We start from the raw sequence: 16,862 nt of genomic DNA, 5'->3' as shown, positions 1-16,862 counted from the left end.
ATTTCACAGAAAACACTAAGCTAAATAATTTGGCTACAAGAGTCAGTATCAGACAATTGTCAGGCTAGACTAGAGAGGTTTCATATTTTTAGACTCTACATCTAATCCTGCAGTCACTTGTATACACTGCTCTTGTTGAAAATGATATCTGCATGAGATAGAAGTGCAGAATGAGACCTTGGTATTCCAGTTTATTCAGATGTAGCACAACACATAGATGCTGGAACTAGAAGTGCTGGGGGTGCAGCAGCACTCCTTAGTTTGAAGGGGTTCCTATCATATACGGGGTTTACAGTTTTGTTCAATGACTTTCAGCACCCCCACTATAAAAACTGTTCTAGCACCTATGGCACCAGGTTTTATATATTCTCATTCCACTAGCTTCTGTTATTTTATATTTTGATGGCTACGTACCCGAAACTTGTAATTTCCAAATGCACTACACTATTACAGTTTGTGGACCTAATTTATTAGAGGCTGCTGCTGTTAACAGGAAGCTTTCAGTTTAAAGGATTTTGGTTAGCAGCCCTTTTCATGGAATTATGTCCTAAAACCCCCAAGAGAGAATTTATTTCCCATTTGTTGTAGCCCTGACTTCAGTGTATGCTCTCCACTGGTACCAGAACCAGGGGCTCATAACTCTTCAGCCAGTTTGTTCTTAGGATAGGCCCAAGCTGCATGAGACACGTCCCAGGCCGCAGAAAATCATTTCCTGCCAAGCTGGTTTCAAGCAAACGAAATTATTGCACAGCCCCAAAGAAAGCGACGGCTAAGGAGCGGGGAGAGACCCCGCCTTACGGATCCTCTGCCCGCTGCGAGTGGGGACCCGGGAATCACTCGTCTCCCTGAGCAGAAGGGGCCCTAATTCTCAGCACAGGGAAACGGCGCCATCCCAGCTCTCTCAGACCCGGGGGTTTCTGGGGACATAGCGGCCGGGTCGGTGCGATTGGTCGGCGGTGCGGTCGGTCCCGGAAGACGAACTCGTCACTTCCGCAGGGCCCGCCATCTTGTTGGCAGTTAGTGGAGACAGTGCCCGGCTCGGCCACTCGCTTTTCGGTGCAGCGACTCAGTCCCCCGCCCCGGCTGGAGCACTGAGCCGCCGTGGCACAATGGCCAACAATAGCCCCGCGGTAGGCGCCGGCAACTGCCAGCATCAGCAGGCGACCCAGCACCAGGCCGGATCCGTCCCGCCGGCCCAGCCGCCGCTCCAGAGCGGGGCCCCCAAACCGGCGGCCTCGGGCAAGCAGGGCAACGTGCTGCCGCTGTGGGGGAACGAGAAGACCATGAACCTGAACCCCATGATCCTCACCAACATCCTCTCCTCGCCCTACTTCAAGGTGCAGCTCTACGAGCTCAAGACCTACCACGAGGTGGTGGACGAGATCTACTTCAAGGTGAGGCCAGCGGGGGCGGGGAGGGCCCATCGTGGAAGCGGCTTGGGGCCTGGGCCGGCTGGCTGCCCCCGAGGCCTTCCCGCTCGTCTGCGTGCTGCCCCTTTCCTTCGGGGGAGCGGGTCTGGTGCGGGCGCTTCCGGCCTGCGGGTTCCTCCCTGCTCGCCCTCGCTCCGGGTGGCGGGGTCCCCTTGTCCTTTATCTCGGCCCGGCAGTGAGCGGCATCCTCCTTCCCTGCGCGTGAGCCTAGCCGGGCTCAGTGGCGCGGCCCCCGCGAGAGCGAGTGGAGCGTTCCGGTGCTGAGCGGAATGGTGGGCGCGGGGGCTGTGTCAGCGCTGCGGGGATGAAATGGCCGCTCAGGGCCCTGGGCGCGGGGATCCGCGGTCTTCTCGCACAAGGGCGCGTGGAGCCGAGTCCGTGAACACGGTGAGTAGGAGGCTGTAAAACCCATGTGCAGCGGTTGAAGCACGAGCGTACGTCTCCGAAAGGGAGCCTGTCTGCTCAGTGCGCAGAGCATAGGAATCGCCTCAATTTGTGCCCCTTTTCCAGGGGCCACGGCCAGCCCCCACCACCTAGCGATTGCTAGGACGTTATACTGCTGGGGTGTAAAAGGGATGGCGGTGCCAGTCAGCGGTCCCAATAGGAGCTTGCATGCGGCCTTCCTTTCCAGTTAGAGATTGGGGCATCCAGTTATTGAAACGAGATCAGACTATAGTGCTGCTGTTGGCGTTAGTCTGGCTGTGCTGGGGAGATAAATGAACTCCTCGGTGCATCCTTGTCTCAGTTCTTGTTTCGTTAGCAGGATTGAATCAGTCTTGCTGCGAGGCTTCCATCAAGCCAGGGTACCAGGTAGAGGTATGCAAAATTAATGCTCATCAACACAATTACATGCATTGTCCTGCTAATGTGTACAAGTTTAGGGTTATTTAGGCCGTTGTTTTCAATCATTTGTACTCTGGAAAATATTGACACTCTTCTGGTGTGTATTGACCCTACTCCTCAGTTCCGTTGTCACTATAAATATAGTGTAAATATATTTGGCAATAAGCTTTATTACTTTCTTGCTTGGCTTAAAATTTTATTCATGGGTAAGTCCATTGCTTAAAGAATAGTGTTCTCAAGAGTGATTCTGTAATAATAGCTGTGTGGGTTTCCATGTTTGTGTCTTGATTATTTCTGTATCAGGTTTGCTCAGTTTACTGGTTAAAGAGGATGGCATTTTTCCCTAAATGCTAGAGTGCTGTTAACTCAACCTAGTCTCTTGAGAGTCAAGATGGACTCTTTCGTTATCATGCATAATTTCCAGTAACACAGATTCTGGAGGCCAGATTATTGTTCCCAATTACATGTGTTATTCATTACAGTCAGTGAGATTGCATAGGAATAATCAATTGGGATTCAATAAACAATACTGTTGATGCTAAAGAAGTAACAGAGCCCATTTCACTTTCCTAGAGTGTGTTGAAAAGTGTAGGACTAATAGAAGTGAAAGGATGTAAAGACTATTTTTGTCACCTACATTGAGATTAAATACTGAATAGCATATCTGGAATGAGAAGGTGTTTTACATTTTAGATATATTCCAAAATATTTTAAAATTAGTACATATAAATTGCTTTGTACTAAATTAAATACTCTCTAAAGTTTAATTAGGGTAGTTGAAATAGTTTGCATATTCATGTTGAAAAGCAGTGTGTTCTGTAGTTTTGGACCCTTGGTCGTTATTTAACTTCAATCTGTGAAAACCTTTAAAGGAAATATATTTTCCATTCTTCTATAAATAAAAATGTCTAGTAGATTAATTTGACACACAGAAATGGTACTCCTGATATTTAAAAATATTTAGATGTTTATGGCATAGAGGTTCTTAGTTTCAATTCAACAGAATTCTTACCTGGCATTTACATGTAAAGTGGGTGTGATTAAAAAGACCGTTTTTTGTGGATAAGACACTGGGGTGCAGTAGATTGAGTGCAAAATATTTGGATTTAATTCTCTGCTTTGCCACACACTTTCTGAGTAATAGTGGTCAAATCACTTATGGCCCCATTTTTCAAAAGAGTTCTATTCCCATTTTGGCACCAAAATAGTCAAATTTTTAAGATTTCATCATGTTGGGTGCTGAGCTATTGGCAAAACTGACCTGGAGTCACACTCTGAACTACTCGCTGTTGAGCACTACTCAAAATCTGGCCTCTGTTTAGATGCCCGAATTAGTTAACTTTAAAATCTATCCCCTAATATATGCGTGTTTCAGTTCAGCTCTCTAAACTGGTGCACTTCCTTTCTTCTACTGTTTTATACAATTAGGTACTGATCCTGCACACACTCAACTTTAGGCACTCTGAGTGGTCCCATCAAGTTAAGCACAGGCATCGGGATCTGGACTGTCTCCTATTACGTGTTTGTACAATATCTAGCATAACAGGGCCCTAGTTTTGGTTGGGACCATTAGCCACTTCTGTAATACAAATCAAATTTGAAGAACATCTTTTTGTGTTCAGTGTTTATTATTTGGTTCTTGTCCTTTGACTGAAACTTTATTCAGCCCATTAGTGCCTTGCTGTGTGAGATAAAAGGTACAATTCACAATGAATAATATGAAATATTCTTTCAGTATAATTTATATGGTACTTAGTATCAGAGGGGTAGCCGTGTTAGTCTGAATCTCTAAAAAGCAACAGAGGGTCCTGTGGCACCTTTGAGACTAACAGAAGTACTGGGAGCATAAGCTTTCGTGGGTAAGAACCTCACTTCTTCAGATGCAAGTAATGTAGATGTAAAGTAAAGTACTTGCATCTGAAGAAGTGAGGTTCTTACCCACGAAAGCTTATGCTCCCAGTACTTCTGTTAGTCTCAAAGGTGCCACAGGACCCTCGGTTGCTTTTTATATGGTACTTGGTATTTCTGAGCTCTTCAAATGTGCTGCTGGTAATATGTAGGATGTATGTGATAAAGCAGGTTGAATGGGTTTCCATATTATTGGTATGAAACAAGTTCACATGTTTAGCAAGATGGCTACTGACAACAGTAATTTAGCTGTTTGACTGTAAGATAAACCTTGGACTACTTCATTGGATTTCAGCATGCTTTATGCATGTATTCAAAGTTTTATTTCACAGGTTCTCTTAAATAATTCTGAGTAGGGCTGTCGATTAATCATAGTTAACTCGTGATTAATTCAAAAAAGTTAATTGTGATTAATCACACTAATTGCATACCAATTGAAATTTATTAAATATTTTTGGATGTTTTTCTACATTTTTCAAATGTATTGATTTATATTACAACACAGAATACAAAGTGTACAGTGCTCACTTTATTTTTGATTACAAATAAGATATTTGCACAGATAAACAAAAGAAATAGTATTTTTCAGTTCACCTAATACAAGTACCGAAGTGTAATCAATCACTTTAGGTACATCTTCACTACCCGCCGTATCGGCGGGTAGCAATCGATTTATCCGGGATCGATATATCGCGTCTCGTTAAGACGTGATATATCGATCCCCGAACGCGCTCACCGTCGACTCCGGAACTCCACCAGAGCGAGCGGCGGTAGCGCAGTCGACGGGGCCATCGATCCCACGCCGTCTGGACCCCAGGTAAATTGATCCAAGATACTTCGACTTCAGCTACGCTATTCGCGTAGCTGAAGTTGCGTATCTTAGATCGATCCCCCCCAGTGTAGACCAGCCCTTTATCATGAAAGTGCAATTTACAGATGTAGGGTTTTTTTTGTGGCATAACTTCACTCAAAAACAAAACAATGTAAAACTTTGGAGCCTACACGTCCAATCAGTCCTAAAAGTTGTTCAGCCAGTCGCTCAAACAAGTTTGTTTACATTTGCAGAAGATAATGCTGCCTGCTTCTTGTTCACATTGTCACCTGAAAGTTTGCATGGCACTATTGTAGCCGGCATTGCAAGATATTTACGTGCCAGATGCACTAAAGATTCATATCTCTCTTGATGCTTCAACCACCATTCCAGAGGACATGCGTCCATGCTGATGACAGGTTCTGATAAATAACTATCCAAAGCAGTGCCGACCGATGCATTTTCATCATCTTAAGTCAGATACCACCAACAGAGGGTTGATATATTTTTTTAAATTTTATTACTATTTTTTTATTTTATTTTTATTTTATTTTTTTTTTGGTGGTTTGGGTTCTGTAGTTTCTGCATCAGTGTTGCTGTTTTAAGACTTCTAAAAGCATGCTCCACACCTCATCCCTCTCAGATTTTGGAAGGCACTTCAGATTCTTAAATCTGGGATCAGCTGCTTTAGAAATTTTACATTGGTATCTTCTTTGTGTTTTGTCAAATTTGCAGTAAAAGTGTTCTTAAAATGAACAACATGTGCTGGGTCATCATCTGAGACTGCTATAATATGAAATATATGGCAGAATGAAGGTAAAACAGCAGGAAACATACAATCCTCCCCCAAGGAGTTCAGTCACAAATTTAATTAATTTTTTTTTTTTTTTTTTTTTAAACGAGCGTCATCAGCATGGAAGCGAATCTTTAGCATATCTGGCATATAAATATCCTTCGATGCAGGCTACAACAGTGCCATGCAAATGCCTGTTCTCACTTTCAGGTGACATTGTAAACAAAAAGCAGAAGCATTATCTTCTGTAAATGTAAACAAACTTGTTTGAGCGATTGGCTGAAAAAGAAGTAGGACTGATTGGATGTGTAGGCTCTAAAGTTTTACATTGTTTTGTTTTTGAGTGAAGTTATGTAACAAAAAACCTCCTACATCTGTAAGTTGCACTTTCATGATAAAGAGATTACACCTCAGTACTTGAATTAGGTGAATTGAAAAATACTATTTCTTTTGTTTTTTTACAGTGCAAATATTCTTAATAAATATAAAGTGAGCACTATACACTTTGTATTCTGTGTTGTAATTGAAATAAATATATTTGGAAAATATAGAAAACATCCCAAAATATTTAAATGGTATTCTATTGTTTAAAAGTGTGATTAATCGCGATAAATTTTTTAAATTACGTGACAACGCTAATTCTGAAGTGTAAAGTGAAGTAAAATTTTACCATTTTATATTCGGACTCGAGCATTACACAGCGTCCGTGTAAGACCAGTGGATGTTTGTCTTCCAGTTTCTGAACCAGGTAGTGAAACTGACCCATATTAAATTGATGAGTTTATAAAATTTACATACCTGTGTAATCAAGTGATTACTTCCTCCTCTATGGATTGCTCAATTTCTAATGTAACTTGAGCAGATCTTTGACTCTCATTACAAGAGTCCAAGGATGGTATTGGTCAACTTAGTTCTAGCACTGATCATCTAATCTTGTTTTAAGATGTACTTGAACTATGCTAAAACCCTTCATAAAACTAAATCTGCCATTATTGTTTAGTATGCAGGGCAGGTCGTTATCTGAGAGAATCATCACAATCTACAAAAAAGCCATTAGCTTTTAAAATTAAAATATTACAGTTCATAGTTGTTTTTTCTCATTGTCTTAGATTTAGGTTATAACGAGGAGAGAATAAGAAAATATTAATCTCTTATTAAACTGCATAAGTAGTGGAGTATGTACCCCATAGTCATGTGCAGTAAGTACCACAGACTAAAATGCTCTATTAACAAGCATAATGCTAATAGTATGTTTAAGTGGAATTACTCAGCATTGACCATAGTAATGATTGTTTTTATCCCCAGATAAATACTTGGGGGAGACTGCAGTGCAATATAAAAACAGTTACTTACTTTGACTTTTTTTTTTTAATCTTTTAAGGAAAGATTATTAAAATCTTGAGTAACGTTTGTTTGCTGAAGTATCCAGCTTGTCTTTAATTTGGTATGCATTGATGAGACCTACTGAAAATTGGTTTAGGAATTTTTTTTATGAATTTAACTGTATTTGGGCACGTGATAATTGTTTTATGTACTTGTAGATAATCTGTGAAGCTAAATATGATGGCTGTGATAGTAATCTTTTTCACACTTTCAGGTTACACATGTTGAACCATGGGAGAAAGGGAGCAGAAAAACAGCAGGCCAGACAGGGATGTGCGGAGGGGTAAGTAGAAGTACGTGCCTTCCTAAATACTTTTGTGTGATAAATAATCACCTGTATAATCACCTGTGAAATGTTCCAGTCTTGTCTACACATGAGACTTGAGTATTGGATCAGAATGAAGATGACAAATTTCCAAATTACAGAGGACTGAGATACCCCCTTTGACTCTGAAGGATGTGAGTTTGGGGAGGCAAGCAGTAATATTCTTGCTTTTCTCCAATGGAAAAGCTTCATTCTTTTTAGGTTCTTCTGCCACTGAAAGTCTGGAGTAATATTTTGGCGACTGGCTATGTTAAACATCTGGTATATCTTTTTTCTGTCACTAAAGGTGCGAGGTGTTGGAACTGGAGGAATTGTGTCTACAGCTTTTTGCCTGCTATACAAATTATTTACTCTAAAACTCACTCGTAAGCAAGTGATGGGCCTCATTACACACACAGATTCTCCGTACATTAGGGCTCTTGGATTTATGTATATTAGGTGAGTAGCAATGTATTTAACTATAAACTAGTTTAATACATAGAAAATTGTATTAAATTTACACATTTTCTTTGTACTTCAAGGTACACACAGCCTCCTACTGATCTATGGGACTGGTTTGAATCGTTCCTTGATGATGAAGAGGTATGTCGGCGAGGGTAATACTTTTGTTTTCTTTTGTTTCCTTTCATGCTGCTTTTTTAGATTAAAAATGTTGATACATTTTCCTGTAGTTTGAGCATCTTCAAGTTGTGATTTTCTTTTAATTTAATTACACTAATAGATTAATGTGGGGAGTAGGTCTGATCTGGAAACAAACTTTGTTTTTTGTTATCAAAAGATTTAATTGAATTTTCCACTGGCTAAGACTAATGATTGTTTAAAAATTATGACATATATTAGAAACTGATGTGAAAAAAGTTTAAATAAATTCTTTAAGGTGAGACCTTTGGGCTGCATGGTGGTGTCTCTAATGGCTTTATACTCTATACTGTTGCACCTTTTTTTAAGAAGGGGGAGAGAAAAGGATATGTTAAACAGATCACAATAAATAAGAGTTTATGGCCAGGACTTTCAAAAATGCGTTTGAAAGATTAGGCTCCTAAATGTATGTATTGTGTATTATTGAAAAAATTAATCTTGTACTTCGGATGGAGAGAGGTGTGTGATTGGGATCAACCATTTTACAGCAAAACTTTATCGGCTCCTTTCTGTGGCTATTATATCCCAAGTCACTAGAAACTGAACTTTACTAACCAGAAGCGAGCAGCTTAATTAATGGGTAGGATGGTGCCACCTGTACTTGTCTGATGAACATTCCTGTTGATCCATGGAGTAACAAGAGGCAATTTTAAGTGCTAAGTTCCGAACCCCTTCAGTCAAACAGATTGCATTATTATGCAGTAGGGAAGGAGAATGAGAAAATAGTGTGTTATGGGAATTATTGTTATCCCTTATCCCCAAATTTCTGGCTAGAGAAATTGAGTGGGAGCATATGTAACACATTTCTAGGGTTAGAGGGTTGAAATACACAATCCTCAAATTGCAGTAATACGTAGTATTTACTGAGTTTGAGTCTTAAGTTATTTACTAGATTTAAGAACATATTTTCCTTGACTGGTTGAGACTAACACCCTGTATTACAAGAAATATCAAACTTCATGTTTACAGAAAAACCCTATTTTTAATAAAAATGCAGTGTAATACATACGCATGACTACAACACAGTATATTTATTTTACACAGCTACTTTCATACTAAGCATCAAATACTGTACAAAGGAGACATTTGTTAATCCAGGTAAACCTGTGTTATTGTATATTTGTAATGTGCTCAAAATATTCCTTAATTAAGAATTCAGTTGTGGGGTGACTGCATAATTAATAGTTAGCATTCCCCCCCCAAGTGGGTGCTACTTTAATTCTTGGATATGAACATTTAACTATATTTCTATAAAGTGCTGCCCTGTAACTTTTTTGGGGGAGGCTTCAATTCCAGTGTCCTACAAGCTACTTAATTCATAGGACAAGTTGAACAAGAAAATGAGTGAACTTGCAGGCCTTAATTGGTGTCTTTACTATTAAAGGCCCTACTTTTAGTTTATATATATGACATACTACACAATTTTTGCTCTAATATTTTGAATAGCAGCATACATTCATGTCTTCTGTCTCTCCAAAACTGTATGTTAGAGGAAACATTAGAAGCAGTCTTTCTCTGCTGCTTTCCCAGGACTTCTTTATGTAGGAGGAAGTGCTTACAGCTGGTTCATATGCATTTTTTGCCAGTGTTGCACAAACTCATTTAAAGATACGGTAAACATTTATAAGAAGGATAATTTTAACCTCTAAAGTTTTTTCTCTAGTCCATAAATCTAATATGTTGAAGCTGTTCAACATTGTCACACTTTCCTGTAACAGAAGGCCTCTTTCTGTTCCACGGTTATTTTTCTAAATGCTTCTAATGTTTGTTCTGTTTAATCATGTAGATACTTGCGAGGTGCTACATTTAAGCTAACTCATTGTTTTCTTCTTTAGATCTCTGTGCAACGATTATATTTGGAAATACTGTATATCTGAACACTTAAATGTGTGTGAGTGCAAGCAGTTTTACATTTAGATTTTCTCTTCATGTTTAGATAACAAATCTCACTTTCCTTGTGTGCTTGCACTATAGGTTTGGGACTTGACAATAGCTGACTAACATGTCCTGAGCTGTGAGAGGGCATAGCAAGAAGGCCTTCATGCGGTAATGACCCTTTTCAGAGACAATGGTCATCATGGATTATGCGTTTCCAATTATTTGTTCATTTATTTATTTTTTTACATATTTCTAAATTAGAAACCTCACTGCTTCATGGCAGTTGGTTTGCTATTGCTTCCAATTTTGTTAGGACGCCATTTTGTATTACAACTTTCTATATGATCATTTGTAGACAGGAAATGAAGTAGTTCTTATGTGGATAGGCCACAGTGTTGGCTATCACTGTGTACAGTCATGCACCCATAAAATGAGGTATTAAATATAGTCTTACAAAGAAATTCTCAGTTTTGTAGCATTTAAATAAGATACAAGATCATATCATTCAACTAGACAGAGTAAGAGGATTACACCTTAATCTGTTCATTGAGACAGTCCCTTAACATCCAGATGGCTGCAGGCTTACTATGGACCTGCATGCATGTGTATTAAGTCCCACTCCCTATCTGTAACATTTATTGCCAAATCCAAAGGGTACAAGAATTGGAATTTTTTCAAGAACCTTTATTAAAGTGTGAAACAAGTAAATTTTCATAATTATGAGACTTCAAGATGGCAATAAATATATCAGCATTTGTTTAAATTAAGCAAAGAACTTTTTTGACGGTCAGGATATTTTTTCTTTGTGTTTTGTAGGACCTGGATGTGAAGGCAGGTGGGGGTTGTGTTATGACCATTGGGGAGATGCTTCGTTCCTTTCTTACTAAGCTCGAATGGTTTTCAACATTGTTTCCAAGAATTCCTGTGCCAGTCCAGAAAAACATTGATCAGCAAATAAAAACCAGACCTAGAAAAATCAAGAAGGATGCCAAGGAGGGAGTGGAAGAAGTAGACCGACATGCAGAGCGTAGACGTTCAAGGTTATACATTCTTTTCAAAATAGTGCAATTGTAAAAGCCAATATCTAGTACCTTACACTCTGTATTATCAGAAAAAATAGTGTCCTGCCTTTGCTGGGACAACTAATGTTTCTAAACCAATCAATCAAAAGAGTTGATTGATGGTAATACTAATGAATAAACTAATGAAATGATATTGAAATAAATGTGTAATGTTTGGCAATTAAGGCTAGCATGTGGAACATGAAGATTCATAAAACCCAATCTGGAAAAATCCAGAGAGCTCATTGTTAAAAATTTTAACTTGTAAATCCCTTTATTTTTAATGTAGGTCTCCAAGAAGGTCTGTGAGCCCTAGGAAGTCTCCTAGAAGATCCAGAAGCAGAAGTCATCATCGGGAAGGCCATGGATCATCTAGTTTTGATAGAGAACTAGAACGGGAGCGAGAACGGCAGAGATTAGAACGTGAAGCTAAGGAGAAAGAAAAAGAGAGGCGAAGATCACGAAGTACTGATCGTGCATTAGAGCGGAGGCGAAGCAGAAGCAGAGAGAGACACAGAAGCCGTAGTCGAAGTCGTGATAGAAAGGGAGATAGAAGAGACAGGGATAGAGAGCGGGAGAAAGAAAATGAACGAAGCAGGAAAAAAGATAGAGACTATGACAAGGAAAAGGGTAATGAAAGAGAGAGATCGAGGGAACGGTCAAAAGACAGGAAAAGTAAGGGTGAAATAGAAGAGAAAAGACACAAAGATGACAAGGATGAAAAGAAGCACAGGGATGATAAGAAAGATTCCAAAAAAGACAGAAAACATAGCAGAAGCCGAAGCAGGGAGAGGAAGCATAGGAGTAGGAGTAGAAGTAAGAATACAGGTAAGCACAGTAGAAGCAGGAGCAAGGAGAAATTAAGTAAACATAAAAATGAAAGTAAAGATAAATCAAATAAACGAAGTAGAAGTGGAAGCAGAGGAAGAACCGATAGTGTTGAAAAGTCCAGAAAACGAGACCACAGTCCCAGCAAAGAGAGATCCCGAAAGCGTAGTAGAAGCAAAGAACGATCCCTTAAACATGATTACAGTGATAGCAAGGACCATTCAGACAAACATGATCGTAGAAGGAGCCAAAGTACAGAACGAGAGAGCCAAGAAAAGCAACATAAAAACAAAGATGAGACTGTGTGAACTCAGTGAAAAGTGGATCACATTGAATCCTATAAATCTTTGATTAAATCCTGCTTATTTTTTTCTTAAAGTTGAGATTGTGCAGTAGTTGAGCACTCTTTTTTCAACCTCCCTCTAGGCTGCAGATTGTCATTTCCTATGTTGGGTAGGGAAGTGCCTTTGTAATCCCATTTGATGCATTGATGGTTTCAACCCATGTGTTTAGTTTAATTCATAATGCAAAGATTGTTCTTGCGTTTTTATTGTTCAAATGTTTCTCAAATGTACAGTCTGTACATATGTCCTGAAAATGTTTTAATTCCTTTGGTATGGTTGCCATGTTGGTTAAATTTGTATAAGGCAATAAACTGCCACTAATTCTACTTTTGTTTTGTAGATGTGGAATTATGGTTTATATCTAGAAATTAGCATGGCTGTGCTTTGCATAATAGTATGACAGAAGCTTTGGGGGTGGGTCTTGATTGTGTATTATAGCTCAAATATTTATGTGCATATGATGTACATAAGGGCTGAAGATTTAGAATTAACTTGTGTCCATTGTATCTACTGTCTTAGAAAGCTTTTTAAAATGTATTATGTTTTAATCCCCAACAAAGTGTTATATTCAGAGTAGGTTTTCAAGCAGGTAGCAATTTTTAATGCAGGGATTTAGATTATGCTGTGGCTTATTTAGTAACCCTCTTAGGAATGCTACCTCAGAGGGACACTGTTAAGGTTGGTAAGCGTGTACCATAACTACCTATGCATTTTTTCTTACTTGTTTAAAAAATCCATGTAAATTTGCTCTTCTTTTCAACACTTTCTTCAGTTTGTTTTGATTATAAAAAATCAGTGCTGTCAACCTGTCACTCATCATAAATCTAGGTTAACAAAGGTGTGTGAGAATGGAGGAGGGAGGTAGGAAGGAGAATTTTTGCCAAGAAACAGATTTGAGTTTCAGGCTTCCAAAGCATTTTTATAAATGAAAAACATATTTAAAATAAATACCTTGATAGTGTCCTTTTTTAATTCATAATGTTTTCTACAAATAGTAAAGATTGCTGTTCTGAGCTGAAACTTTCATCTCCAGCAGTGGGAAAAGTAAATAAGTTTTAAAAACAGATTAGCTAGTAGGAGGTAATACCAAAATGCACTATTGAAAAATCATATAATAAAAGTCCAGTTCTGCTTGATAGGTTGTTCTGATGACTTGTGTATTGAGTGAGGAGAACCATCGGTCTGGAATAAACACTGGATTAACACCTTTGTGCTGGGTGTCAGCTTTTCCCCGTATTGAAAAGCTGTGTGTGTGGATTTCTTTGCCTTGATATAAAGGGAAATGATACTATGTATGGACCAGGACTTCAAAGTAATAGGTCAACATATAAAGACTAACCTGGTTAACTCAGGGCTTAAGACTGAAATGTGGATCATTTGTGGTTTGAGTGATGTGAAGGTGAAAGAAATTGAGGTTTGTGTCATCCCTCTCTCCCCCCCCCCCTTTTTTTTTTTGCATGGTGTAGCACTTCTAGGTATTAAGTTTAAACAAGTGTTTAATACATTCACTTTCCCTCTCCTGTTCTTACTTTCATAGTATATGTCAATAAATCTAGTTAATTTACTGTAGTAAAACAACTTTCTAGTTGTCTCTGATCTTGCAGAATAAATAGCGAGTGCCTGAATTACTAAGGCAAAAAGAGCTGATTTTCCTCCCCCCCCCCCCTCCAAAATATTTTCATTTCTGTATTAAAGAAGCAATGGTAGCACAAGCTCAATTCCTCACATCCCCCCCCTCCCCCTCCCCGGTCACCTTTAATTCTAAATGTATTGTTAATCTTCCTAGTTTTTCCTCCAGCAGTAGAGAAACACTTTTTAGTATTGAAGTGCTACTCCCTTGTGATTTTTTTTTTTTTAAATCGATAGGTAATTGAGTTTGAAATCTGAGTTTGGGGAGAAACTTGTATGGGTGTAAGAGTATCCACTGCAGTAGAAAACCCAGACTGTTGTTGCCCTCTATCTTGTTCTCTTGCTTTAAAAACTACAAACAAACAAAACATTTGAGGCTTTTTAATCAGAAGATGAATGTATAATCAGCATCTTATTCGCAATTTTGATTATTTTAGTTTCTACTTGTTTTATGGGGTGGGGGGGCTAGCAACAACATTGACAGTTCAGATACTTGGCTTTAAATGATTGACTGCTACTCCTCTTTTGTACTGTTCTCAGTCGTTGCCTGGCTCTTTGCAAAAAGTTTTACTTCTCTTGATGAATTGGATATGGCTTAGTAGATAAGTCTGTTAACACATCTTTCCATTTATTTTCCTCCTTGGCTGTTCTGATTGAGACCAGGTTTCTGTTGTTAACATTTGGTTAAATAATGTGACTCTTCAAATTCCATTCAGTAATACAGACATTATGGTGGATACTTCAGACAAATAAGTACATGCCCTGCTCTGTAGAGCTTACAGTCTGACTGGAGATATGGTGTAATGAATGAAAACAGCTCAGTGGTTTGAGCATTGGTCTGCTAAACCCAGGGTTGTGAGTTCAATCCTTGAGGGGGCCATTTAGGGATCTGGGGCAAAAATCTGTCTGGGGATTGGTCCTGCTTTGAGCAGGAGGTTAGACTAGATGACCTTCTGAGGTCCCTTCCAACCCTGATATTCTAAGTTAGAAAATAAGGAGACAGAGTTGCAAGGTTACATAGTTTAGTGAAAAACTGGTAACACTGGGTGGTCAAGGAGCAGGTAGGCCTAAGGTGCCTCTTCCACAACTCAGCCACTGCTGCCTTGCTTCTAACGTGCAGAAGCCCTGTTGTAGTCCTGTAATTCTTCTGTGTAGAATCTCTCAATCATAGCAAATTGGATAGTTTATATGGTGGATAAAAGTTGTGGATGGTTTGGCTGTAGCCATAAGTAAATAGTGGCCTAAGTTTCCAGAAGTGAACACCTATGCTGCTTTGTAATTTACAACACTGCATGCTGATTCATTGCCAGTGAATTACTATATCCTTTATAACCATCAGCAGTAACAATCTGCCAGGTAAAAGTGAATAAAATCCTAAACTTTTGCTTTCAAGAGAACATGCAAATATACCCGAACTTCTAAAAGTGCAGCCTCACGTGTTTTCATTTTTCAGATTTTGGATTCACATTTTAATAGAGTTTCTTATGGATAATCTCCCCTTTCACATGTGATCATAATCACCTTGTGCCAACTAAAGTTTGCTTGCATGAAAAAATTAAGTGTATTTTAGTCGTCTTAATGATATTTAAGAGCTGTCACCCTCTGAGTCGGTTTGGCAGACCACCAGCCAATGCAAGAAGACTATAGTTTGGCAATAGGTCTCAGCTGCCCTTTTGGTTGCTTAGCATATGAGAACACCAAGCATTACACTTAAATTCAGAATCTTGACCTGGCATTCCATACCATAGAACTTTTACTTTATTCATGCAAAAAGTGTGTATCTGGAAGGATGGAAGTGAGAGAGAAAGTGATGTGCTGAGAAGCTTTCTGTTTTCATGACTTGATTAACATGTGCTCAGAACCCTGTTTTTCAGTTGGCATCCCTCTGGCTGAAGAAAATCAGGAAGAATTCTCTAAGTCTGAGGTTCCTCTTTAACTGTCTAGTCTAGTGATTGGTGTCCAGTAATGATGGGGCATTTTCTCCTCTGAGAGTATCATCACAGTGCTGTATACAATAATCATAGTATTTTTCAGTTAAAAATTCAGTGATTAGTGTGTTCTAAATGCCTAGAGTTCAATCCTTTAATGCAGTAATTTCTTATATGTGGCAAGTAGTACATTTCAAGCACTTGTTCCAGTAGATGAGATGCCACTTAATACAATGGTTAATGTAAATTGGGGAAAGGCATAGAAGTTGAACCCTTGCCAAACACTAGAACAGATAAACATACTACAAATAAATCCTGCCATCCTTTATGCAGTATTGTACCCTTTCCTGGTAAAACCTGTGGGGGAGAAAAGGAATGAGGGCAATAAAATTATGCAAAGCAAATATGGTAGTGCTTCTGATTAATGCCTCACTTAAAAGGGAAAGGTTTTGGAAAATGCAGGTTCTGTGGTCTCCCAACCCAGCTGAACCCAAGGGAAGGTGGGGAATCAAAATTACAAGCCCACATTAATAACTAGTTCTTATATAGCCATCTACAGACTTATCTCTTTGTGCCACCTTCCTGGCAGCATGACCCAAGGAACTGTATTGCCATTGGCCACATTAGCTAAGCCTTGGCTGTCCTGCTAGGTGTGGAATGGGACATACCCAGTGTTAATTTCCACTACTTTTGTTTGTTGTATTTCAGTTGGCTTGGTAAATATCTGGAATATAAATTTTGTTTTTATTGGAGGACTTCTTGGGACATCTCAGAAGCATGTAGTGGGAGCTTACTCAACGTTAGGGTGAGTGAGGGTTTGAAACCTTAAATCTCCCCCTCCCACCTCCAAGTGTATTTTAAATTGCTGTTAAAGGCAAATGGTCTTAAGGGGCTTGAATAAAGATCACTCCATCAGGTTTCATTTTGTGTGTATTTATGATGCCCTAATCCTATACTAGTTATCCCATTATCTGTAAATGATTCCAGACCCAGCTAAATTTCTGCTGTAAAAAGACAAGAAGAAAAACCTTGTGTGTTTATACATTACTTGCACTTTGTGGT

The 16,862-nt window shown here is 39.1% G+C and overlaps 1 protein-coding gene across 1 annotated transcript; it reads left to right on the top strand.

Moving 5' to 3' along the window:
* Positions 1 to 985: 985 nt before the first annotated feature.
* Positions 986 to 13,452, top strand: PRPF38B (pre-mRNA processing factor 38B). Its single transcript, XM_054036567.1, has 6 exons — positions 986 to 1,394; positions 7,383 to 7,451; positions 7,780 to 7,931; positions 8,015 to 8,075; positions 10,827 to 11,050; positions 11,361 to 13,452. Exons 1-6 carry the CDS (start codon positions 1,110 to 1,112, stop codon positions 12,205 to 12,207), a joined length of 1,638 nt encoding a protein of 545 aa, XP_053892542.1. The 5' UTR covers positions 986 to 1,109; the 3' UTR covers positions 12,208 to 13,452.
* Positions 13,453 to 16,862: the final 3,410 nt, after the last annotated feature.

The sequence above is a fragment of the Malaclemys terrapin genome, chromosome 8 (genome assembly GCF_027887155.1).
Source record: "Malaclemys terrapin pileata isolate rMalTer1 chromosome 8, rMalTer1.hap1, whole genome shotgun sequence".
Taxonomy (NCBI): Eukaryota; Metazoa; Chordata; order Testudines; family Emydidae; genus Malaclemys; species Malaclemys terrapin.
The sequence above is the reverse complement of the archived record's forward strand: the minus strand, read 5'-3'. Positions and strand labels throughout refer to the sequence as shown.